Raw genomic sequence first — 25,509 nt, 5'->3', positions numbered from 1 at the left:
AAGAAAATAAAACAAAGAGAAGAACAACTGGTATCAAATGGTCATATGAGAGCAAATGGGCTCATTTTGAGAGAATGAAAGAGTTTTGGAAAAGAATGAAGGAAAAAGGAATAAACAATTATCCTGACGTGTTTCTTAGTTGGTCTGAAACGAAATATAATAATAGTAACAACAATAACAATGATGAACCTCAAGAATAACAATAATATTGATAAGCTCAGCAAATTTGACGCCCTGTTTTGTATCATCAGAGACAGAAGGGGTAATGGAAAAGGTGAAGATGAACGCTGATATGACAGTGCGAATAGTTGTGAAGAAGAAACAGCCTGTCAGTAGATGATTGTGTGACAAACAGGAAGGAGAAATGATGGGCAAAGGGGTGTTGACAAGCGTGAGCAGTAGATAAGTAAGTGGAAGAGATAGCTAAAAGGTGCACCATTAGCTGTCTTTTGAAATTTGAAATATATTTATCTGACATTTTGGGAAAGATCGTTCGAAAATCGGATTCCTGATACAGAAAATGATTTACAAAAGATGGCTGTGTTACGTAGTGGGATAGGGAGGTTTTTAATTTGTCGAGGGCGAGTTTTTCTCTTCTGCTGTTAAGAATTATAGGGGGGGGGGGGGGAATGACTGAAAAGACGATAGAGCTCACACAGGTTGTGGTAGTCTCTACCCTTATCGGCTTGTAGCCATGGCAACTGTTCGTAGGCAGGTCGATATTGCGAACGCGCAGAATGTACCGTACACAAACATTCGTCGCTATTTCCGGCCAGTGTGAACTCTCATACGAAAGTCCATCGAGAATATGATCAACAAAATTAAGTATGCCGAGTATTAGTAATCGCACGAGCTTCTAAGTTCTAGAAGAAATGCATTTCTACATTTCTGCAGTGCACACCACAGTATCTGCATGAAGCAGTGCATGCATGAACTTGACTATTTTTTTCTATATCTAAAGTAAGGTACACTATCGCATAAAAAATATATTAGATGTGTGAAAATAGTAAGTTAAATGAATAAGCGATGTCTCCAGGCCTGAGGCAACTTGGCTTTGAGCTGTGCGATTATACATTTATCTCACTTAAGTTTAAGCCTCATCCATCTCGATTTAATGACAGTGAGAATTGTGCCAGAGCGAAACTCGAACACGTATTTCACGCTTACCACGAGCAGTCGCCTTAACCATCAGGCTATCTGAAAACACCTTCGGGAGTAAATCAAACATTCATTATCACTGATGTTTCCACCTATGATTACCTCAGACTACCAGAGGTTCTCTTAAAGAGCGTGCGGGAATAGCACTACTCTCGGAGCGGAATCTCTGCCGCATTTCTCTGCCGCATTAAATGACACTCGGAATCCGATTTAGGCACAGGCCAGGTAGGTCCGGACCTAGGGTGCTGAGAGGAAAAGGGCGCCTCTAGATCAGCACTTTTATTTTCAGTAGAATTCGTCAAAAAATGTGGTTTGGAAACAGGGAAGGTAAGACTGCAGCGCTGTTGCTAGAGCAGCGCTCACTGTTGAGTTCAGCTGGGTGTGGGCGGGGGGGGGGGGGGGGGGGGAGGCACTGTTCAATGCCACTGGTCCCAACTACTGTAGAGATACTTTGTATCGATACATGTAGAAGTAGGCATTGTTTTGATTGTCGTTTAATGAGTGTGTTACCTCATACTCTTTTTGAAAAAGTTATCTATCAAATACCACGAACGGCTTGGAGAAGCTAATTGGAGCACAGAATGGACAGAATAACAAAAATTGTATGAAAACTAAATCGTTGAAAGGCAAAAACAATCTCTGTCTCTCTATCATACACACACACACACACACACACACACACACACACACAAAACTTTGAGCTATGAGAAAACTGTGTTAATGTTAAGCGGGTCTAGTTAGAAGTGGTATTGTCATGCTCTGACTTGGATGTGTAAGTGGTTAATGTTTTGCAGACTGTCCTCAAACATTCCTGCAAAATGGACAGGAATGTCGTGTCCTGGAGACATTCAGGCAGACAACAAAACCAATAAATAATGAGGAAGCGAGCTGCAGGGCTTGCGCATGCTGCCATGATTTACTTCTTAGGAGTCTCCGCTAGCTTAGCATCCTTATTTATACGTATATATTTTATCTCACACCTGGAGCTTTATGGAAGTTACCCACTGACAGCGGTCCCAGCAAGGAAGGGAAACTGATTTGCGATTAGACTTTACGGTCCCGTTGACAATGAGGTGAGTGGAAACGGGACACAAACCCAAATACAGAAAGGAGTGAGAAGGAAATCGGCTGCGTCAGTTTCAAAGGAACCACTGCGGTATTCTCCTTAATCGACGCAGGAGGACCATGAGATGCTCATACCTGGGTGACCGAAATGGTCTGTTTACTCGGAATCAAGCTCTTCCGTAATGCGAGTCCATGGTCTTCAGAGCGCTTAGGTCTTTAGGTCTAGTAAGGATGGAACGACGACTTCCTGCTTCACGGATAAGTAGCTCCGAGGACAATGGCGTAGCAGATTAAACTAACTTGAACTGGTTTCGGTAAAACGACATAATTCACACAAAAGATAACACAATGACATTAAGCCTTCCTCAGTTCATACATACGTTTCTGCGGAATGTTACAGCTTAAATTTTCGTATCTGACAGCATTACTTTCCTCTGTCTGCTTATTAGTCGCAGCCTTCGCTGTTGTTCAAAGCGTACCTGCCAAGCTCTGCTGAACTGCGGTACAGTGTTGTACGTACTTCTTTCCTACTTTTACAACCGTGATTGTAATCACTAGTTTGGTACGGAAGTTTGCTAATCAATATTATCTGAAGCTTTCATTTTGTGGTATATTTCAAGTTCGCAGAGTTCCCAAGATAAAAAAAAAGAAAACAGATAATAAGTGACAAATATCCCATGTCCTGGAAAGGAAGTTTTTACCTCGCAAGAAAGATGACTATCTGACAATGTTGCACATGGCACCATTCTATTGCTGGAATACGCATCCGTTTCCCTTTCTGTAAGTCCTCTCTAAGCTTGTGTTCGAGATTTCCTCGAAAGGTCAATCGAAATAGCAGGTAGTCGGTTTAAACACAGACTTAATTATCCACAGTATTCTTTAGTGCAAATGTCACTGTTCTTTCGTAGATTAGTGTTCTCCTTGATTCTACGCATTTTTTTAAAGACAGCAGATGAAGCGTGAGTGAACATCCCGTGGGCATCTATGAGTTATGTCAGAGGCGCTAGTAAGTGAACTGGACTAAAACAGTGGCGGCTCAACCATAGTCTTGGTAGATGCATTCACCTGGAGTGGTCAGAAGCGTGTCCAGCAGTTTCATCACTACCTTCCCGAATGCATGTCCAGTGACTTAATTTTTGTGGCACTCGGTACAGTGACGATGATGATGATGATGTTTGGTTTGTGGGGCGCGCAACTGCGCGGTCATCAGCGCCCGCACAAAGTCCCAATTTTTTCACACTCCAAGGTTTGACGCAGTCCAATCCAGCCACTATCACGAATGATGATGATGATATGATGAGGACAACACCCAGTCCTCGGGCAGAGAAAGTCCCCAACCCGGCCGGTAATGGAACCCGGGACCCTGTGATCCACAGGCAGCAACGCTAGCCACTAGACCACGAACTGCGGACTCGGCACAGAGAAAAAACCGTAGAGAAAGAAAACGTGATAAAAATCTACAAATATCGTCAAGGTATGATAACCATTGCATCTGGATCAACTGTATTTTTTTTTCTTACTCTACTCTTTTCATTCATCTCTGATGATATTCTCTCTTAGACTTTTGGTGTAGTAATGGCTATTTCGGATCCGTTCAGTTTTTGGCGCATCTGCCAATATGAGCACCAGCTACTATCAGAAGCTCCTGCACATTACTACTCTTTTCGTCACTAAGTAGCAGTTTATGTTTATAATACAGTACACATAGCTCAGAAAACTTTCCTGCTTTTATCAGTGAAGGGAAGAAACAACGCTCTTAATTTCATCTGAACATAAGTCGCTGAAACAGTAATTACATTATTTTGCTCTGTTCCCTGGTGACAGCACATGACCACTCTAGAAAAAATAAAATAAAATGCTGCCTTTGAAGGGAAACCACCTGTATTAGAAAGATATCCTTATGAAGAACCTATTGAAATTAAATCTTGTTCTGTGCCCATCGAGACACTATATTCGACAAGACGACTATAGGTACTATAACAAGTCATTCAGTCTTAAGGAAACCTCGTATTTTTAATGAAAGGTTTCACAGTACTCCGTTGCCAGTTTAACTATTATTCAAAGAGACCGAGATAGATATTGGAGAGGGGAGCGGAGAGGTGCGCACGAATGCCCGATAAATAAACGGTTCACTCCACTGCAGGGCGAAACAAGATATTCTGCACCTAACGTTCACTCCATTATTCGCATATCAAAAGAAAACCTGTGCGCGTCAACACAGAGTTTGCTTATTCCGCGTGAGAGCGACGCTGTAATTATCAACCAACTGTAAAGGGATGCTTTGTAAGAAAGGAGACATTCATCCCGATGAACTACTGTCTAAAAGTACCAAGAGTCCAAGTTCCAATGAGTGTCAAAGACATATATATTAATCTACTCAGCTTATGTTTCGTCTAATGACATCAATGATGTACACTGAGCGGTCTTTCTTCCCAGTCATCATGTGCTATGGAATGGAAAGTGGGAGAGGTATCATGCTAGTATACAATAAACTCTCTGTCTCATACCATAGTGGCTTGCAGAGCACAGCACCACTCCATTTTCTTTGGAATGCTAGTCCTGCATATTTGACACTGTAGGTGTGTGGTAGCGTTTTGTCAGTTTTCGTGACCGGAGCCGCTACATCTCAGTCAAGTATCTCGTAAACTGGCCTCACAATTGCTGAGTGCACCGAGTTTAGGAACAGCGCCCGGCATTCCCGGAGTGTCATCCATCCAAGTGCTCGCCAAGCTCCACTGCGCTTAACTTCGGTGATCTGACGGGAACCGGTGTTATCACTGGGGCAAGGCCGTTAGCACGCACACGCACGACTATCCACAACGTATCTGATTTCTTTCAGACGCACCAAAGTTGTCTCGTCGCTAAGTGCAAAATAATTTTCTTAAAATCCTTCCCCAGAACACAGCTATTACTACATCATATAGTTACATCGAATAGGGTGGAGCAGGATGATTGCTTCACAAAGTCCTATGCTTCCTCTTCATCTCATTTCGATATGAATAGCCCTTACGCCGCCTCTCAAAGGGGTCGATTAAATAGACGGAATGGAGCGAATTTTCCTCGGACACGATATCTGAATGAACACGAAAGATATTCGCTGCAACGCTATGCTCCGAAGCAATAGTAACGCTAAGGTGTTTGCTGAAGAAAATTCCATGGGAGTGTCTTCAATTAAAACTTTTGCTGCCTTATTACGATCTACTGTGGTCGTAAAAGTAGCTTCGGGTCTACTCCAAGGGTGCTATAGGAAAACATCTGACGCTCCACGTGTACGATGATGTCGTATATAAAAAAAGTTGCAACACTACAAAATTGTAGCGAAGTGCAGGAAGATCAGCAGAGCACCGAAGCTTGGTGTAGCGACTGGCAGTTGACTCTGAACACAAACAAATGTAACTTATTGCGCACAAGTAGGGGGAAAGGATCGTTATTGTTTGAATACACGATGATCACCGAACAACCATAGGAAATGGTCTCAGTCATTATTTAAGCTGCGGTCACAGTGGCGCCGAAATCGGTGGATTTCGCCGACGACCGATATCGACCGAAGACGACCGATTTTTTCGAATCAGTACGACACCAATTGCGTGGTAAGACTGTAGCCGATTTCGTCGCCCGAATTTACTGACTTCGGACGACAACTGGCGAAATTCAGATCAGCTTCTTACCTTCGGTCCAGCCGGCCAGGGGTGGCCGAGCGGTTCTAGGCGCTACAGTCTGGAACCGCGCAACCGCTACGGTCGCAGGTTCGAATCCTGCCTCGGGCATGGATGTGTGTGATGTCCGTAGGTTAGTTAGGTTTAAGTAGTTCTAAGTTCTAGGGGACTGATGACCTGAGAAGTTAAGTCCCATAGTGCTCAGAGCCATTTTGAACCTTCGGTCAAATCAGCCGACTTTCCACCACTGTGAGACTGAGAAATTGGTAAGTTTAGACCAAGAAAGAGTGTGTTTGTGGCATTCTTAGGATAAAAAATATCGTAATCCGGATATAGTTCGGAAGGATATAGTTCGGAAGCTGTGGACTGAAATCGCAGGTTTCTTCGGGACCACAAATAGATAAAATCCTTATCGGAAGTTTTAGGCATGAATTGTAATCTCAAAAAATAATTTATTCAAGTGAGAACGGTGGCGTATCATACGCTTATAGTTCCTGTAGTGGATCTCTTTTTGACTTGTGGCAGATGGGCATTAGCCGTCTACAAATTATTATTACTGTTTACAGGCGTTTTTTTGCTAGTAAGATGGCGTTTCTCTTACGTGAACTGGTTTGCGAATATGGTATATGTGTTTCCATTTGTAAGAGATTTAGGTGTTCAGAGCATCTTACTCTAAACTTTATGGTTGTATTTCACATGTATGGTGAACGATAGTCGTTGAAGGTTAATTAATGTATGGCTGTACAACTTCAAATAAATACAACAAAACAGTGTCTGCAGTCTTGCTTTTCAAGGTCACCAGAAATCATCTCAAGTATGTAATACAATGACTGTTCCTTCATCACAGATATTTATAAAACTTATCTGGTTATTATAATAATATAACACAGAGTGCACAGTACTCGCCACGTTCTTTTCAAAACAGATATAGCTCATTCACATGCTTCTGGCGTCTTTTTAAGAGCACAAACCGAATTGCAGCACTCCTCTGCAAATACAGAGGCGTCGTTGTACCCGTCTCTCTCTAGGAGGTTAAAGTCTAACCCACTCCATACATAGAATAGATTCTAGCCTAGCCTCTTTGGCCCAGCCAAAAACTAACGGATGTGGCCAGACACTCAGTTACCAAGCGGTGGACCGATGATATTGGGCGACTTCTGGCGACGGCGTCTATTGTCGGTGCCACTGCGAACACAGCCTTATCTGGGAGTAGCCTCCCCTCCCGGTAATACAGTATCTCCCCCCCCCCCCCTCCTTTTATACTGACAGATCCGCATCTCTGACATCTAGTAGTCAATTCCGCATTACATTGGATCTCTGGAAACTCCTAATCTGATAATGTAAGTTGGTTGACTCGCCGAATATAAATCTGCATACGAATAGATTATTTCTACCGTCTTAATCCGCGCTTTTTCCGGTGGAATCATCGCACCACTTCACGAAAGTTCCGCAGCGCCGTTTTCCCTTTGGAGAAGGACGATCGCCCGCTTCTCTGCGCGTCCAGGCGCTGCAGCATTGCCTGCTGGCTGAACGTAATCCGCGTGAAGCTCCAACTGCGCTAATGCTATTACAGGGGAAAACTCGGAGCCTGCAGCAGCGCAGATAAATAGGATTAACACGGCGAGGGTGCCATGGTCGGTGCACTCGATAGCGGCGCCACCGTCAACACGGTACGTAAGCCCGAAGCAGCTGCAGCGAAACCGTGGCTGGAATTCCGAGGCATTGTCGGAAAGCTGTCTGCTGCCGCAGAATCCTGGTAACACGTGTACGGCTTCTGTCGGACTCCGTTCGCATACGGAATAAGACGGAACGCCAGAGAACTGTAACAAAACACCTGCCTTCATTACAAACACTGGTTGTAAATGTATAAAGGCGCAAACTAGATCAGGCTGTGTTATTTGACGGACGTTTTATGGTCGGACGGCGTCCTTATACAGTTCACAGCTTGAAGCTAAATCTGCGAAAATGTATTTCATACTATCCGATCAGAAGTCCGGACACTCCTTTGTGATGCTGAATTGACCAGAAGACGACACGGGAGGCGCAGCCGATAATATAAATGGAGGCGGGTAGTATTTTGTTGTCAGGAGAATGGGTCATTCGAAGGAGAACATACCACTGGATGTCATATGAGTAGCATATCCGTCAGAGACATTTCAACCCTCCTAAAGCTGCTCAGATTTGCTGTCGGTGACGTGTTTGTGAAGTGAAAACACGAAGGAATAACCACAGCTAAACCACGAGGCAGATCACATGTACTGAAGGACAGGACAGTCGGTCGTTACAGAGGGCGGTTGTAAAAATTCGCATCAAATCAGCGGAAGAAGTCACTCGTAAGTTCTAAAGGTTACCACCAGACCCGCTAGCACAATGTTTGTGCGCAAGGAGTTTAAAAGAACGAGGTAAAGTGGTCGAGCAGCTCTTCATAAGCCACACATTTCTGAAGTCAGTGCAAAGTGGTGCTTCAGGTGACGTAAAGGCTGACGCCACTGGACAGTGGACTGCTGCAAACGAGAGATTTGGAGTGATGAAAGACGCTAGGTTCAACGGGATTTCGACGGAACGGTTTGGGTTTGCCGAAAGCCTGGAGAACGTGACCTACCGCCATGGTAGTGGCAACAGTGAAATACAGAGGATGGTGTTACGGTATGGGGTGTTTTTCGTGGTTAGGGCGTGGTCCCCTTGTTGTACTTAAAGAAACGTTGAGTGCGGAAGGATATTTTACAGCACTATGTACTACGCGCAGTAGAGGAACATTTCGGAGACGATGGCAATAAATCCTGTCATCAAGCAGCATCTGTGAGGCAACAGATTGTGGACAATAACATTCCTGAAATGGACTAGCCTACTCAGGGTCCTTACTTGAAATCAATGGAACACCTTTAACATGATTTAGAACGCCGACTTCTCTGCAGACCCCAGCGCCAACGTCACTGATTTCCTAGTTTCGGCTGTTGAGGAAGAATGAGCTACCAGTCCTTCACAGGCATTCAGACTGCCAACTGAAAGTGTCCCCAGCAGAGTTTAAGCCGTCATGGTGGCGAAGGGTGGACACACTCCATATCAATGTCCACTAACAGGTGTCGAATACTTTTGACCAAATAGTGGTCTCAGACCAATACCGGTGTATCATGTATATTCTCTATAAATACATACCACTTTCCATAAAATTCTTCTTTATTGTAGTTCGCGACTGTTGTAAAATGATGTATCATCTTTAGGCTCAGTATTGCAAATGTCGTTTACCAGTGTATTACCCTTGCATAAGCTGAGGCAGACTACTTTCCATAAAGGTCGAAGCCTCGATAAATGATTTCACAACAACTTTGCGGATATTGACTCCGGCAGCAAAAGCCTACAAACTTACAAGCATACGAGTATTTCCTTCGTACTGTCATATTTAATCTGTGTGGCTCGGTGGCTCAGTGGTTTAAAGTCAGACTACTATGGATCCGTGGCTAGTCCGAAGCTTTTTATGATACTTATCACTTCTGTCTACATTCTTTAATGTGAAAAATGCCGAGTTGCGCTGAGGTTCGAAACCTACGTTAAACTCTAGATCCTCCTGTAACTGACTGGGTAATTCATTTGGTTCAAAAACTGGTTCAAATGGCTCTGAGCACTATGGGACTTAACTTCTAAGGTCATCAGTTACCTAGAACTTAGAACTACTTAAACCTAACTAGCTTAAGGACAACACACACATCCATGCCCGAGGCAGGATTCGAAGCTGCGACCTTAGCGGTCGCGCGGTTCCAGACTGTAGCGCCTAGAACCTCGGTCAATGTGGCCGGCGGTAATTCATTTCTGTGGTCCAATAGAATCATGCCTAATAAAGCACTGCGGTGTTCAGACCAGCCTTCCGGTTGACAACAGCTTCACTACTTTTTATTTAAAATAACGTTGCCATACTAGCCTTCATCTGTCAAGGGTGCGAGGAGTCGTTGGAGAAGAAAAAAAAAAAAAAAAAAAAACGCGTAGCGTGGATTCAACGTGAAAGTGTAGGTTCCCTCTCCCTCCTTGAATAACTGGAGTACATTAGGGACACGTAGGTCACCGAGGTGGCGTCCAAAACAAAGATTTCCACCAGGCCATTGAGCTACTTGAATTATTATTATATCATGATGAAAAATGATTTATTATAGGTATAGTCGTTGATAAAGCAAGTGACAAGACTTCGAGTCATTGGTAGGATACGGGGAAACTGTAGCTTGACTACGAATGCGACTTCTTATAAAGTGAGTGTGCGATCTATTCTGGAGTACTGTTTATGAGAGACAGAAGATGAGGGTCTTTGAGCATACATATGAACTGATGGACGGAGAGCATACACATGCTTCAGATTGTTTCTTATGCAGTGCTCCAGTACGGATTGTGGAAACAGACTAACTATAGTTTGCACAACATTTGAGCAATTCTTGCTTTCATGAGTTCCAGTGATGCATCTCCACCTAGCTAGGTCATGTCAGGACGGGAAAAACCTAGGCAATAGTGTGGGTCAACGTCCTTGCGTCCTCTTTGTACCTATAATAAACGTAGCATTTTTACACAATATATTTCACTGCAGTGTTACAGGAATTGACAACAACCTCCTCAGAGACAGAAAAAATAGGATTCCCTTCAGCGCTTGTAATCTGAAGGACAGTGATTCAAGTTCCGTTCTGATTACTTTTAAATTTGAGGGCGCTTCGTTTCCCTGCGTTATTCAAGACGAGCGCAGTAAATACCATATATGGGTACAGAGTTTAGAGTACGCTAGCGAAAAGGTACCTCCCTCATAATTTCTATATCGAAGAGTCATCTAATATCATGCAATCATTTCTCTCTGGAATATTTGTCTGTTTTTGTGACTTTGTGCACGGTTAATGAAAGTAGTCACTCACATCTTCAGAAGATAATGACTAAAACTGTGCCACCCACAGGTATGCAAAGGCCGCATGTATTTCATTCGTTGTGCACGCTCTACAATTCAAATACAGGTGACAATCTGATCTCTCAGTCCTGTATGTCGCACACGATACTTTCGTTTCACTTGACTTGCTTAGTAAACGGATGTTCGAACCAAGGTTGAATTTTTTTCCTATTACTCCACAGTTATTACTTATTACTTTTGTGGTATTCATTCTTCTCCATAAGTTATTACCTCACATGGAATAAAACGATGGTGAAGACTATATCTCACTTTGAAGGGTCACTACAAAATCGTGTCATACGGTTCATATGTCAACAATATGCGCAAATTTAAGTCGTCCATCATTCTGACACTAACAAGAAAATAGAAGATAGAAAATACCCTTAATTTCTCTGAAGTTACGTATTCGCGACATCTGTCGGTTGGAACAGTGACCAACAGATCCGAAAAAAATTATTTGATGTAGTCTATAGTGGCACATTTATTTTGTCTTCTCATTACAGGTTTCCATTCCAAGTAACATCATCAGGCTATCTCCTAGCGCTCAGTGGACAAACTCGCTGGGGTGTGTCAAAACAAAAGTGCGACTACACACTAAAGCAAAAATTTTGTTCTTTAAAATCACAAAGCTTACGTTCTGCCCGTGTCGTACTACACCAGAATGTCAAATCGATAGAAAGCTGTATGAAAAGTTTACTTTTATTCCTGTTAAGTCAATGGTTAAACTTTTTCCAATAGCTGTTTCTCTTCACAATGATATTTATTTCTGCGACTGCAGTTTTTCAGTTGCATCCATCGCAGTAATGAGGAGTCCACACTTAATCACTGTGGGACGTTCTACTTCTCTAACAGCGGTAGTCTTCATGCGCTGAAGTTGAATTACATATGGCGACGCCCTACAGTAGCATCGAACGGATCTGTCGAGCAGGTTACATAAGTGGAAATACAACACAGCACAAATCACAGATCGTGCTCACTTCACCGAATGATATATGAAGCGTGTCGTTTTTAGGCTTTTACAGATCTCAAATATTATCCCGTCCACCCAACTCCAAGTGGTGTTTGCTCTGTGCATTAGCAGCGATGTACTGCGCCACGAGAGCCTTATCTCCCCTCTGGCACTTCTCTTTCTCGCCCCCCCCCCCCCTCCAGCGATAAGCTTTCCGATAAATCGTCCGGTATGATCTAAGCAAAGAACTTCATCTGTCAGAGAGATTCTCCACAACTCTGGGGCACAATGAAAAGAAACTGCGCTTCTCAAAACTGTGATCAAAGATGTGAATTTTTTGCACCTGATTATTAGGAAGACCCTTGCATCTTATAAAGAATGAGAGCTTCCGAACTCTTGAATGAATACGTTCTGTAAAGATTCTGCTTTTTCGGAGGCCGTGTGGGGATTCGTGAACGAAAACAGTTAAGCTTAATACTGGTAATATTCGTAAACTAACGATCAGTTGTCTCGCTTATCTATTGCAGTGTGAATGCTGCGACATTTAATATCATCGAACTTCATTTGAAGTACTATTTCAAGAGAGGAAAAAAGCATCTGACCCTAATGGTAAACAAATCCATGACACGCCACTATGATATTTTTGGACTTTTATTCAGAGTTAAAATGACATATTAACAGATTAGACATTAGCTTTGTTTGAGTATAATGTCTATATTGCCGAAAAACAAAGATTCAAATTACTACATCCCAAGACACATTGCGAACGAAGAAAAGTTGTTCAACAAGCACGAAACTTTTTCGGATTAGTATTGATCTGCATTTTGCCTAAATTATGGGTCCATCAATTTTCTATGAGTGAAATACGGAATTATTACAGAACAACAAGGTACTTGAAGCTGTGTTAGTTTCCGAAAACCTGAATTTCGAAATAGTTATTAAGATTTGTAGCAGTGAGGGTGTTACTAAACGCGAACGCGTTACCTCCATGTCGGGTCTGCAACAGGAGCTTCGAAAAGCATGTGTAGCAATATTCTTTTGTATTAATAGTGTCATTTGATTTGTAAATTCACAAGTAGCGAACATTTACAGATCGGAGAGAACAGCTTCTGGCATACCGGCCTCCCACTCGACATACGCGTTGTGCAGGTGGCGTGTATACCAGGGGCAGATCATCTCGACACGCTAAAGACTCGTTCCACAGCGATACATTTCACCGCTAGGCAAGAGGATCGCAATAGTCTGGTACAGAATTACCTCTTTTTATAGTGTATTACGGGTAGAATCATACCTGCAGGCTGGGTACTTCATACAACTTCACTAGTTTGTGACTTACACGAAAGACCTAAGTTAGTGACAAAGGACTTCGGCACGTCGGAGTACCGGTGGTTTAGCAAGATCAGCCAACAGAAGATTAATTTTAGAAACTGTCGAACGATTTCACAATATTATCGACTTACGATAGCGTACATCTGTTAACTAGCATCCGTCATACAACAGTTTGTCAGACGGCATGAGATAGTACGGTTCAGATGTATGCCTATGCCTGTACTTACGCAAGAAGTTAACGTCAGCTGCTACAACATTTAAAAAATGAACTTGTTCACAGGAAGGTTCTTTAGCTACGTTTTGTAAGAGATATTCGAAGCCCTATATAGAAGCTTAACCACATTTCAAAAGCTGATAAATGGATTGTAATTGAACCAGTTACTTTATTGTATTAAGGGATACTCCATGTCTTGCAACTGTAAATACAATGGGATTTCCTTCTTTCTATGGGACAAAAATACAGCATGCACCTATGAGTCCACAGCACCAAATTAACATCTGCCTTTACCCAAGCCACCGAAGGCACTTTTCAGTTCCGTTGCTATACCCCATGAGCGAGAGGTTCTACGAGGACGTGTTGAAAAGTAATACCAGTGAATTTTTTTGTGAAAACTCCTAAAGCTTTTAAAATAATGTCTACATATTTGCAGCCCTCTGCCGCACTAGGGCTCCGAAATGTAGCGTGTAAAATGGCGGTGTGTAATGTAACTATGTCGGTGAGTGAGAAACTGCGTGCTGTAATCGCATTTAGAATTCGATGAATTCGTCCACACATGGAGCACCGTCTCCTTCACCATGACAATGCAGACCGCACACGAGTGCAGTGACATCTGCAACAATCACTGTCCATACAGTCCCGAATTGGCCTCATCCGATTTTCATCTGTTTATAAAAGTTAAAGAACACCTTCGAGGACTTAACTTTGATAGTGATGAAGCGGTAAAAGCAGAGATGAACTAGGGGCCTCGCCAACGAGAACAAACATTCTACTGTGACGGTATCAACAAACTCCTCTCCCGTTGCGAGAAACGTGCTAGAGGCCAGGGTGCCTATGTTGAGAAATAAATATGCAGATGTGAAGAATAAAGTCTGTTTTATTTAAAGGCTTTAAGAGTTGTACATAAAAAATTCGGAGGCATTACTTTTCCACGCGCCCTAGTGTTTCGTTGACGGCTCTACGTTGTGAATCGTGAAAAAGAAAATGCCTGGCAGCTTATATGCTGGTCAAAACTGTTACTGCTTCGCACTGTCACTATTACACTGTGGTTGAAGACATCACGAAGCAGCAAGCAGATAAGTGAAGTGTGCTACATTCGAGAAACAGCAGGAGAAACTGACTTCAACTTTTTTAAGACCGTACACTGGATGATATCTATTCCTCTTTTAAATACCGCTGGTACTCTCACAGGCACACGGGATTACACGAAGTGCTAATAAATATTTCATGCGAAGGCATATATTAAACCATTTAAGTAATGGCACCTGGTCAGACAATCATGGAAGTTTACAGGGTGTTACCTCAATTGAGTATTAACATCGATGAAAAAGAAAGGAATCAGAAAAATTCTTATGTACAGTTCTAATACTTGATTCTTCTTATTTACAAGGCTATTATCACATCAGATGCGATCATATCTTGTATTATTATCTAGCAGTGCCTTCCACAGTCTCATAACAGGTCGATAATTTTGACATTAACAACTCGTACAACGCAACGCTACTATTTTCAAACTTGCTTGCCATCATAAATGCTTCCCGTTACTGGAAGTAAGCAGGGCATAATTCACAAACACATCTATCAACCCAGTACTCCTATTGAAGGTTTATATCATCATGAGTCCTTCGGTTGAGAATTTAGCAATTTTTTGATCTGCGGTTTTGTTTCGCAACGTCAGTTCACACTTGACTGGAAACTAATTCAGCGATCGATTCCATAAAGTGAGATTTCATTTCGCATTTCCTTGCAGCTGACATGTTCTGTGCTTCCAGCGCACCGTAGATCAAAAAACAATTAAGGTGGTGGAGTGGTAACACAGAGGCCCCGCATTCGGGAGGATGACAGTTCAGTTTCCTGTTTCGCTATCCAAAGTTAGATTTTCCATTGTTTCCCTAACTTGCTTACGGCAAACGCCGGGATGGTTGCACTGAAAAGGGCGCAGCCGATTTCCTTACTCGTAGAAGGAACATTGGCCTCCGGCTCTAATGACATCAGCCGGCCGTTATGGCCGAGCGGTTCTAGGCACATCAGTCCGGAACCGCGCTGCTGCTACGGTCGCAGGTTCGAATCCTGCCTTTGGCATGGATTTGTGTGATGTCCTTATGTTAGTTAGGTTTAAGTAGTTTCTAAGTCTAGGGGACTGATGACCTCAGATGTTAAATCCCATAGTGCTTAGAGCCATTTTTTTTTTCTAATGACATCGTCCGCGGGAGTTCAAACCTAGTTTTCTTTCCTTTCTTCAGTAGACCAAAGTGTAACTCTTGTTTTAGCCTATTCTCGTTATGTACACTATCTGATCAAAAGTATCCATATTCCTGTTAGTGGACTTCAATGTAGGCTGTGTCAACGCTTCGGGCTTATGATGGCTTGAACTCTGCCGGTGGACACGTTCAATGAAGTTTCTGAAAGTGGAGGAATGACAGTCCATTCTTCCTGAAGAGTCGAAACTGAAGAAGATAGCAATGTTGGACGGTGGGACCTGGAGCGAAGTCGACATTCTAACTCATACCAAAGGTGTTCGGCTGGGTTCAGGTCGGAACTCTGGGCAGAACATTCAATTGCAGGTATGTTATTGTCTACAGATCATTGCCTCATTGATGCTGCTTTACGAAAAGTGCAGTGTGATCCTTAACAAAAGAACCATCGTCTCCGAATTATTTCTCTAATGTGACGTAGTAAACAATGCTAAAAAGTGTGTTCATATCGTTCCACATCTGGCGTTTCCCAAGCTCAATAAAGGGATCACACTCTAACCACGAAAAAAATCTCCCAAGCCGTAACAGCGCCTCCTCCGCAGTTCACTGTTGACGCTACACATGATGTCAGGTAACGATCTCCAAGTATTCACCGAACGTAATCCCTTCCATCGGATTGCCACAGGGTATAGCATGATCCATCACTCCAAATCACTTGTTTCCAGTCACCTATTGTCCTGTGGCGTCGCCCTTTACGCCACCTCAATCGTCGCTTAGTATCGGCTGCAGAAATGTGTGGCTTATGAATGTTCGACCGTTGTATCCTATATCCATTATCAATAAAATAACAGTTAAGCATTGCGAATTCTAAAGTAAATGTAGTGTAAGGTGCTGGCCATCTAACAAGGAAGCACTCAGACGCGGAAGAATACCTAATGTTAATGCATAGGTTTTGCAATACCATTTCTCTATTGCTAACTATAAACTATTTTGCTGTGACTGGCGATCAACAGCTTGAAGAAACCATTCGGTGGCATTCACTCCCATTCAAAATCGGTTATGGCACTAACAAATCTCTCCGCTATCCTATCATCTTCTCATATTCGTCTTAAAACAACAAACTCAAATTACTTTTATAGTATTTATTCCGTGTCAAATAATGCAGATAAAAAACTACAAATAAGAGAGCAAACGAAAAACGACTTGTTTTAAAATGCCAGGAAACAAGCCTCTAAATTTCCAATAAATAAGTAAACAAACACAATTAAATATTAAATCACATTTTTTAAATGTGCTATGCTAGCTGGATTATGGGTAGCACTCCGGAGCTCACGAATGATTCTATGCACTAATTTAATCTACATCTACATCTACGTGGTTACTCTGCAATTCACAATTTAGTGCCTGGCAGAGGGTTTATCGAGCCAGTCTTCAAGCTATTTCTGTACCGTTACACTCTCGCGCCAGTGCGCGGGAAAAACGAACACTTAAATCTTTCTGTGCGAGCTATGATTTCTCTTATTTTATTATGATGATCGTTCCTTCCTATGTAGGTGGACTCCAACAAAATATTGTCCTATTTTCACAATCTGAAGAGGAAGTTGGCGGTTGAAAGTACAAGAAAAGATCCTGTCGCAACGAAAAACGTCTTTGTTTTATTGATTTCCACCCCGATTCACGTATCATATCCGTGGCGCCCTCTCCTCTATTTCGCGATAATACGAAACGAACTGCCCTTCTTTGAACTTTTTCGATGTCTTCCGTCGACCCTATCTGATGAGGATCCCACACCGCACAGCAGTACTTCACAAGAGGGAGTAGAGGCGTAGTGTAGGCGGTCTCTTCAGTGTTTCTTAGTGTTCTGCCGATAAATCGTTGTCTTTGGCCTGCTTTATTCACAGAATTATCTATGTGATCGTTCCAACTTAAGTTATTCGCATTTGTAATCCCTAAGTATTTAGGCGAATTTACAGCCTTTCAATGTGTGTGATTTAATGTCTAAAAGAAATTTAGCGGATTCCTTTTGATACTTATCTGGATGACGCCACACTTCTCATTATTTACAGTAAATTACCACTTTTCGCACCATGCAGAAAACTTGTCCAAATCGTTTTGCAATTTGTTTTGATCATCTGATGACTTTACAGGCTCTTAATGACAGATGAGAGTATCATCTGCAAACAATCTAAGAGTGCTTCTCAGATTGCAGACTTCATGCGATTTTTTTTACAACCATCCTTTGGAATGCTCAATGGTCCCTGTTTTTCGCATTTTACTTCACATTCAGGTCACCAAAAGTTGAGTTGAGCAGCTTGAGAAGATTTGAACTGTTCCTGATGGATATGTTACTCAGTGACGCCCTTTCTTTTACCATGGTGGAGCATTCGTGCGGAAATATGTAGGCATCTACTAACATTCAGGAATGAGGTGTAACAGTAGCAGCAGCATCACATGTAAGTCTTTCTCAATTACGATAGCTGTCTGTTCGTCATCAGACCCACCGAATATTTTCTGCTACTGTCTGAACAGAATGCAGAGGTTGCTATTGTCTGAACAGAATGTAGAGGAGGGCTAGCTAGCGTGTGTACGCCGGGCGCCGACTTGCAGTGGCTGCGGCTGCGTCAGCACTCAGCCGGTGCGCAGCGATGACGCAACTCCGACGCGCCGCTCCACGCGCCAAGCCGCTGTGTTTACAAACATAGCGACCACGTGGCCGGCGAGGCCTTGGGATAAGATGTCGCTGTCGGCGGCCGCGTGCCGCGCCAATCAATGAACCTCTCTCCCCGCTAGCGCGGCTTCGCTAACAGCCAGCGTGCCTTTCTGTGTTCCGCTGTCGCTTCTTACTTCACTTACCGTGTTTATATCTGACATCTTGAGCCCGAGTCAGACTTCACAATAGGGAAGTGTATTAGTACGGCGTAGTAACAATGCAGTCTGGGATCGCAGATGAACTGGTATTTAGAAAGTAAATCAAAGACTGCCACACGCATTGGTGATGCGAACTTCCTTCGTTTTGTTCATGGTGTTGCCTCTGGCGATGAACACACTACTCCCCATTTCCTGACAGGTGACCGTCTGTAAGCTTCACATGACCGAAATGTAACAGGTGGCAAGAAAGAAGAATCTTGGCAGAACAGACTTTCCTATCAAGATTAGCGTAATATTTTCTTCAATTTGTTCTGTCTCTTAGTTATAGGAATGTGGTGACAATTATTAGATGTAGTATTCCTTCAGCAACTTGAAGGAGCAACGCTAACACGAGTAATTTCAGCTCGTTTGGACTTACATCAATCAGAGCGGAGCAGATGAACGTTCATTTGCTGTCAGAGATCTGACAAACTGACGTTCTTGTTCTGGCATCAGACATGAAGTCAAATATAAGAAAAAAGATCAAATATAAAATATTTTGGTGCGAAAACATGCAGTATGAAGTGCAAACTGTTCAAGATTCAATTGAGATGACGCCATTCATGAAAAAGGTGAAATAAACACTTCGTTTTTTATTGTTTCCTAAGTGTCCTTTCTATAGGCCTACTCGGGTAATGGAAGAACATCTGCTTCAAGTACAAAATACGCCTGAACAAACTTGTAAGAGAAATGGGCTGACCATTTATCAGTTCACTGATTAATTTTTTTTTTTTTGTTGGTAGATAGAATACGTTTTTACTACGCAATGCTATTGCTAATTCCGTAAAAGCTTGATACGTTCGGAATACTAAGTAACAAGGCTTAGCGAAGTATTTCATCCGCTGGGTATAGTATACTAAACAATTACTTTAAAGGAATTTTCTGATTAAAAATTAAGAGGACACCTCATGTGATGATTGATTTATTGCTAAGGACAGTTTTCAATCAGTTGCAAGGTATTATCATCAACTATCCAGCTGTTTTTATCTTAAATATGGACGATTAAAGTTAATTTGGAGAAATATGTTACAGTACGGTGCCCTCGTTCAAACTGGACTCAACTGCACTTCTCCGACCTACGAGAGTATGTAATCAAAGGTTATAGTTAGGATGCGCATCTAATGCAGTGTTTTTGGGCATCTTGTCTTTGTATTATGTGATTGTATCTCACGAAAACCCAGAGCAGTTTCAACCAAACTTGGTAACTACATGCGACTTTCTACTTGGTTTACTGTTCGAGTAAATCACCCCTAGGAACTTTAGTGGTGGGGTGGGGGTGTGACTTGTAAAAATAATACAAAACGAATTATTTTAGTGCCAAATTTGCACTTTCTAGGAGTACTCTGAAACGCAGTGCAAAATCTGAACCACCTCTGGCATGAATATGACTTATTATCTGAGGGGAAAACAGAAACTAAAACAGTGGAATTAGCACACCACTAGTTTTCTCTTGGGGGATGGGGTGGAGGTCGGGAAGAGAAGAGAGTAACATGTTTCAGCCCGACTTAGTACAAATATTGCTTACTATTTACGAAAAGATAATGCGTGGGTAAGACACACCTAGCAACCGTATTTGTGACCAGAGGGAGTGATGACATACAGTCATAACTCTGAAATGTCTGGAGACATTCCAGCCAAATATTAACATTGTGCTAAAAGGGTGGAAACGTGGTGAAATATGAAAGGAATGGAAACGACCAATATTAGTGAGCAGTAGATTCTTTTATGATTTGACAAGCTTATGGGAGCTTTCATTTATTTCTAAAGAAATTTCCGCTATTTGACTGTTAATTGTTCATTTATTGAACAAGATCATAATTTCGGCTTTGTAACCATTCTCGTGTGCATGTTGAAATGTCAAAATACATGTAACCTGTTTTTCACATGTATAAAATACATCTTTCTGGACTTAAATACCAATTGTCTTATGATATGTCAGACACATGAGAGAAATATTTAGCCGAAATAATGGTTGAGTACAGTAAATGAACAATTAACAGTCAAATGGCGGAAATTTATTTAAAAAAAATTTATATGACTGTCGTTCCCTACGAAGGAAAGTAAGTAGGGATGAAAAAAAATGATTTGAAAAAATAATGGAAATTTATTGTTATTTTTGCGCTTTTGGTGTGGCGAGGTTGATTGATGACAGTTACGATGACGTTTGCCGCTTATTAGGGCTGGGAGAGGAGAGCGCAGCGCTTTGCAGATACTGACCTTCCGAAAAGGGGGTGCCAGAGGTTCTGCGCGCCGGACACCTTGTCAGGGGTGGGAGGCGGCCCGGGGCTGACGGCCGTCGAGCTGACGATGGGCGCGCACTCTGGGGGCGGCTCCTTGAGAAGGCGCGGCGTGTGCAGCGGGTCCACCAGGTGCTGCGGCTGCTTCACTTTCAGCTTGGGCGTCGCCGACAGGTCGATGGGTCCCGCCCCCGGGGGCTGGGGAACCTTGAGCGCCACGGGCTCCGGCCGCCGCTGCCCCCCGCTGCTGCTGAGCAGGTTGAGGAGCGACTTGCACGTCACCGACGGGGGCCTGTTGGCCGCCGCGGGGGGCTGCGCAGGCGGGAGCGGAGGGGGCGGCGCCTGCGGAGCGGGGGCGGCGTGGTGGCGCTGCGGCCGCGACAGCGGGCTGGCGCGCGGCGAACGCTTCGCCGCCGACGGCGCCTTCGATTTCGTCGGTGCCACGTGCTGTTGTTGTTGCCAGAAGCTGGCGGCGATGGCTTCCAGCTGCGCCTTGTAATCGACGCCGGCGGAAACGGTGGGTGACAGCAGGTACGGCGGAGGCGGAGGAACGGCCGCGGCGCCGCCACCGAAGCCGGCGGGAGGGAAGACGGCGTTGACCGCGGCGACGAACTCGGCGTAGTTGCCGCACAGAGCGGACGCAGCCTCCAGTTGCGTGAGATAGGGCAGCCACATGACCTGCGTCAACGACGCCGCCGTCGCCGCCTCGGCGGCCGCCACCTGCTGGCGCTGCTGCCACTCGGCGAAGGCGGCCAGCGTGGCGAAATCCGGCACCGGCGCGGGGGCGGAGGCGGCGGGCGCGTCCTTGGCGTGCTGCTGCTGCTGCAGGGTGGCGTACAGCTGGCGCAGCGGCACCACCAGCAGGTCCGGGTCGTGCACCAGCGCCGGACTCGACAGCGCCGCCGGCAGCCGCAGGTCGGGCCTGGACGCCAGCAGCCTCGGCGCTTCCGCGGCGGGCGCGGCGAGCAGCGCGGGCAGCCTGTCCCGCGGCACGACCAGAGGGTCCGGGAAGTCGCGCTCCAGCCTGCGCAGCTGCGCCACCGGCTCCTCGGCCGTCAGCAGCTCCAGCAGCCTCGACCGGCCGCTCTGTTCCGCGGTGACGGCGGGCAGCGTGGGCGGCGGCGCCACTGGGGCCGCCTGGTGCCGGTGGTGCTGTCGGTGGTGGTGGTGCTGCTGCGCGGGTGGCGGCGGTGGCGGCGGCGCCGCCATGGGGTGCTGCACGGTCTGCTGGTGGGAGCCGCCGGCCAGCAGCGCGCGCAGCGTCAGGTCGTCCCTCTCGCGCTCCGCCTTCTCGTCGGACGAGCAGCTCACGGTGGGGCTGCCGGCCGCCGCTGCCCGCGTGCCGAGGTCGATGGCTCCCGCGCCACCTCCGGCCGCGGGGGAGGTGCGCTCCGACGCCGGTTTCGCCTCAGTAGGCACCACCGCGGACACCTTCCTCGACAGCAGCGACTCTAGGAATGCTGACTTGGCCGCGGACCGAGGAGGTTGCTGGTGGGCCGGTTGCGCCTCCTGATACTGCTTCTCCACTTGCTGTACACCGGCCCCACACGACGGCGAGTATTTGGGTATCGTGATGGGCGGCGACCGGGACAGCATCAACCTCCTCGGCTTGCACTCCATTTCGTCTTCTTCTCGTTTCCGGAGTTTGGGCAGGCTGAGATCAGTGGGCAAAACTTCTTCCTCTTCCTCCTCCTCCTCTTCTTCTTGGCAAAGCTCGCCTTCTTCTTCACAACCCTCCACTATTTCGTTCTCGTCCAAATGCTGCACTTCTTCTTCTTCTTCTTCTTCCTCTTCTTCGCCTCCGTGAGTTTCTTCTTCCTGATGCATTTCTTGGTAGCATTCGGGATCACAAAACTCGTCCGCATCTTCCGCCTTCAACGAAGCCATCTCGTGATCGTCTTCCGGTTCCTCCATTTCGCAACACGTGTCACCTCCCTCGATGCCGGCGTCACTTTCTGCGACGTCCTCCTCGTACTCCATCTCTTCCTCGCAGTCGTATTCTGGGAGATGAGCACCCGTTTCGTCCTCTTCTTCCTCGTGCACCCCTTCGTCTTCGTCCTCCAGCCTCCCCTCTTTGGTTTCCGCGCCGGACTCGGCGTCTTCGTCCTCGATCCTCTGCGAGATATCGATCCGCTCTTCGCGAGTAGCGACACTCGCCACGGCTGGCGCCACAGTCGGGACGCGCGCGCTGCCACCTACTGGCGACAGCCGCGACTCGGTAGAGCTCCGCGACGACTCCCTGCGGCCGCTTCCCGAACTACTACTACTACCACTGCTACTGCTGTGAGTCCTCGACAGCGGCGGCGACTGTGTTTTGCCGGCAGGGAGAGATTGTTTCTGCACTGCAGGGGGACTGAGGGCGGACGCTAACCTCTCGGTGTGAGGTATCGCCCGCCACCCGTGCGCCGTCTTAGTAATCCTAATGCGATTGCGCTTGTCGTAATCTTCACACAACACTTCCACAATGCGAGTATCGTCCTGCTTGATCCACACAAAAATGGGATTGACACGCGGGGTGGGTGTCGGGCTGGGTTCGCGCCTGTCGTCGGCGCCGCCCTCCGTCGTCCTGGCGGCGGCGTACAACGCGCTCCGCCTCTCCCGCTTGCGCTGGCGCCGCCGCTCGCGGCCGTGCGAGGAAGACGCCCCGGACGAAGACGTGGAGGCGGCGGAGGCGGACCTCCGGCGGCGGCGTTTGCGGGCCTTGCGGCCGTGGGGGGCGGCGGCGCAAGCGGCGGCGAAGAGCGCGCAGGCGGCGGCGGGCGGCGGCGGCGGCGGCGGCTCGGCCACCGCCTCCACGAGCTCGCGCAGCAGGCCGCTCACCTCGGTCTGGGCGCGCGTCGCGCTCACGCGGCCCTCGCAGCTGAGCGAGCGCAGCACCCCTCGCGGCAGCGGGTCCAGCACCACCGAGCACGCGCTCGCGCCCGGCCGCTCCTCCGGGTCGTCGTCCGCGTCGTCGACGTCGTCGTCCTCGTCCGCGCTGTCGCCGCCGAGCAGGCGCAGCAGCTTCTCGTCCTCGGAGCCGCCCGCGCAGCCGCTGCCGCGCACTGTTATCACACCCCCGTAGCGCGCGGCCGCCGCCTCTCCCTCCGCGTCGCTGTCGAGGTCGTGGTCCTGCTCGGCCGCGACCAGGTCGTGCTCGGGCTCCGGCTCGGGCTCCTCCTTCACGTCCTCACTGTCCGCCACGAACTGGAAACCGAACTCCTCCGCGTGCCGGCTGAGCTCGGCCGCGGGATCCGCCGGCGGCGGGAACCACTGCTGCACGCCCAGCGTCGTGCTCATGATCGCGCACTCACAACACTCGCGCACACTCGCACACACACTGTCGGCACTGTCGCACTACTGTTATCCGCACTTGCTCCACCGTCAAATCCCAGACGGGGTAGAGCAGTGGCGACGCAGCACATTTACGGGCACAAAGTACACTCTCCTGTGAGGATTCCGCCGGTATCACACGCGACTCGCGAAACGCTGCAACAGACGCACTGCGACCGCGGTCCGGCCTGCGTGGCCGGTCATCTCACTTACCGGAACGTCGACGTCCGCGAACGGGCGGCGAGTTTACAGTTGTCACACTCCCGGCACTGGCAAAGCACTGTGCCACACACACACAGAGCGCGCGCACGGCTTTCACACCAAGTCGGCTCGACTGTTGTTCGCGATGTCGCTGCCTGGGAACGACTGCGGCTGTCGGCGCGCCTCGCGTTGCTGGCACGGCCCGACGGCGTACGGACGGAGCCGAGCGCGCACGGGTGCCGCCGAGCGCGCTACGAGCGGGGCACCGACGCCCGTGACGTCACGGAGTCGCAGGCCTATGAGCGCGTGAGGACTTTGCCCCCTCGTGCGGCGTTCTGGCGGGGGAGGGGGGAGGAGGCGTGGTGTAGCGCGGCCCCCACCACCCGGCCGCGTCACGTCGCTGGTGGCCTTGACTCGCACCCCCACTCCCGACTGCGGCAGCAACCCGGGCTCCTTTTTTTGGGTCCGGCGGGTGTGTGTGAGGCCCCGTGCGCGCACACAGGCCCGGCCGACACTGTATTTGTTCAAACAGGACTGCCAACGCAGCGGCGGCGACGGTGGCCTCGCTTTCTACGGGGCGCTGCGCTGCGCCGCGCTGGGGTGGGGCGCAGGTCATTATCTCGCCAGTCCGGGACGGCGACGAGTCCTGGCGTCGTCCTTTGTTAACGTCTCGTGCCGAGTGCTGCCCGTCTCGCCTGTGCTAGTTACCGACTTGTGCCCTTCTTTCGAGCAGGCGTTCTCTCATACAAAGCCCAAAAACTGAAGAAGCGATTGGATATCTAAGTTCCCATGACCAGCATAAAAAGTAATATTTTCTTTTGTAAAGTAACGCGGAGCTAAGCCGCTGTTACTCGAAGGGAGAATGACTGACTAGATCTCGGAACGAGTAAAACCGGACACTCGATGAGAGAGCGAACGACTAAACCTCAGAAGAGAACTAACCTTGTCGCGTAATATGTCGAATAGGTAATTATACGCAAAAAAAAAAATAACTGTGCGTGTCATAAACAGGACTCATCTGTCCATCTCGTATTTCGTACTTAACAATTCTCATAACTACATGACTGAGCTGGGCGCTAAAGTGTTATATTAGGCGAGGTCCTATTAGAATTACGTGTTTCGGCTTTCCCCTCGTCTGCGATTCTTATTACGCAGACTGATAACTGCAAAAGTTCATGGGGGGTAGGCACTGATTTCGGCCCGTATGACTTAATCGATCTACGTGAGACTGTACTTGCATTTGGATAGATCAGGGTAAGCCTCATACCACCGTCCTGTATCAGGTATGTCCCCAGTACACTTCAGATCAATATGGGGATGGATCCGCCAAGGAAACCACAACCTAATTCCCTCGATATTCTTCTGCTGTTT

At 46.8% G+C, this 25,509-nt stretch overlaps 1 protein-coding gene across 1 annotated transcript in view; it reads right to left on the bottom strand.

The window, feature by feature from the left end:
* Positions 1 to 24,294, bottom strand: part of LOC126115367 (bromodomain-containing protein 4) — a 29,798-nt gene extending 5,504 nt beyond the window's left edge. The window contains exons 1-3 of the mRNA XM_049915029.1: positions 23,210 to 24,294; positions 22,991 to 23,164; positions 20,606 to 22,915 (exon numbers count right to left, since the gene is read on the bottom strand). Of these exons, the coding sequence (XP_049770986.1) occupies positions 20,606 to 22,915; positions 22,991 to 23,164; positions 23,210 to 23,904 (3,179 nt within the window). The 5' untranslated portion in view covers positions 23,905 to 24,294. The remainder of the gene's footprint in view (positions 1 to 20,605; positions 22,916 to 22,990; positions 23,165 to 23,209) is intronic.
* Between the last annotated feature and the right edge of the window lie 1,215 nt (positions 24,295 to 25,509).

This window comes from Schistocerca cancellata, chromosome 1 (genome assembly GCF_023864275.1).
Source record: "Schistocerca cancellata isolate TAMUIC-IGC-003103 chromosome 1, iqSchCanc2.1, whole genome shotgun sequence".
NCBI lineage: Eukaryota > Metazoa > Arthropoda > Insecta > Orthoptera > Acrididae > Schistocerca > Schistocerca cancellata.
This window is presented reverse-complemented; position numbering and strand designations above follow the sequence as displayed.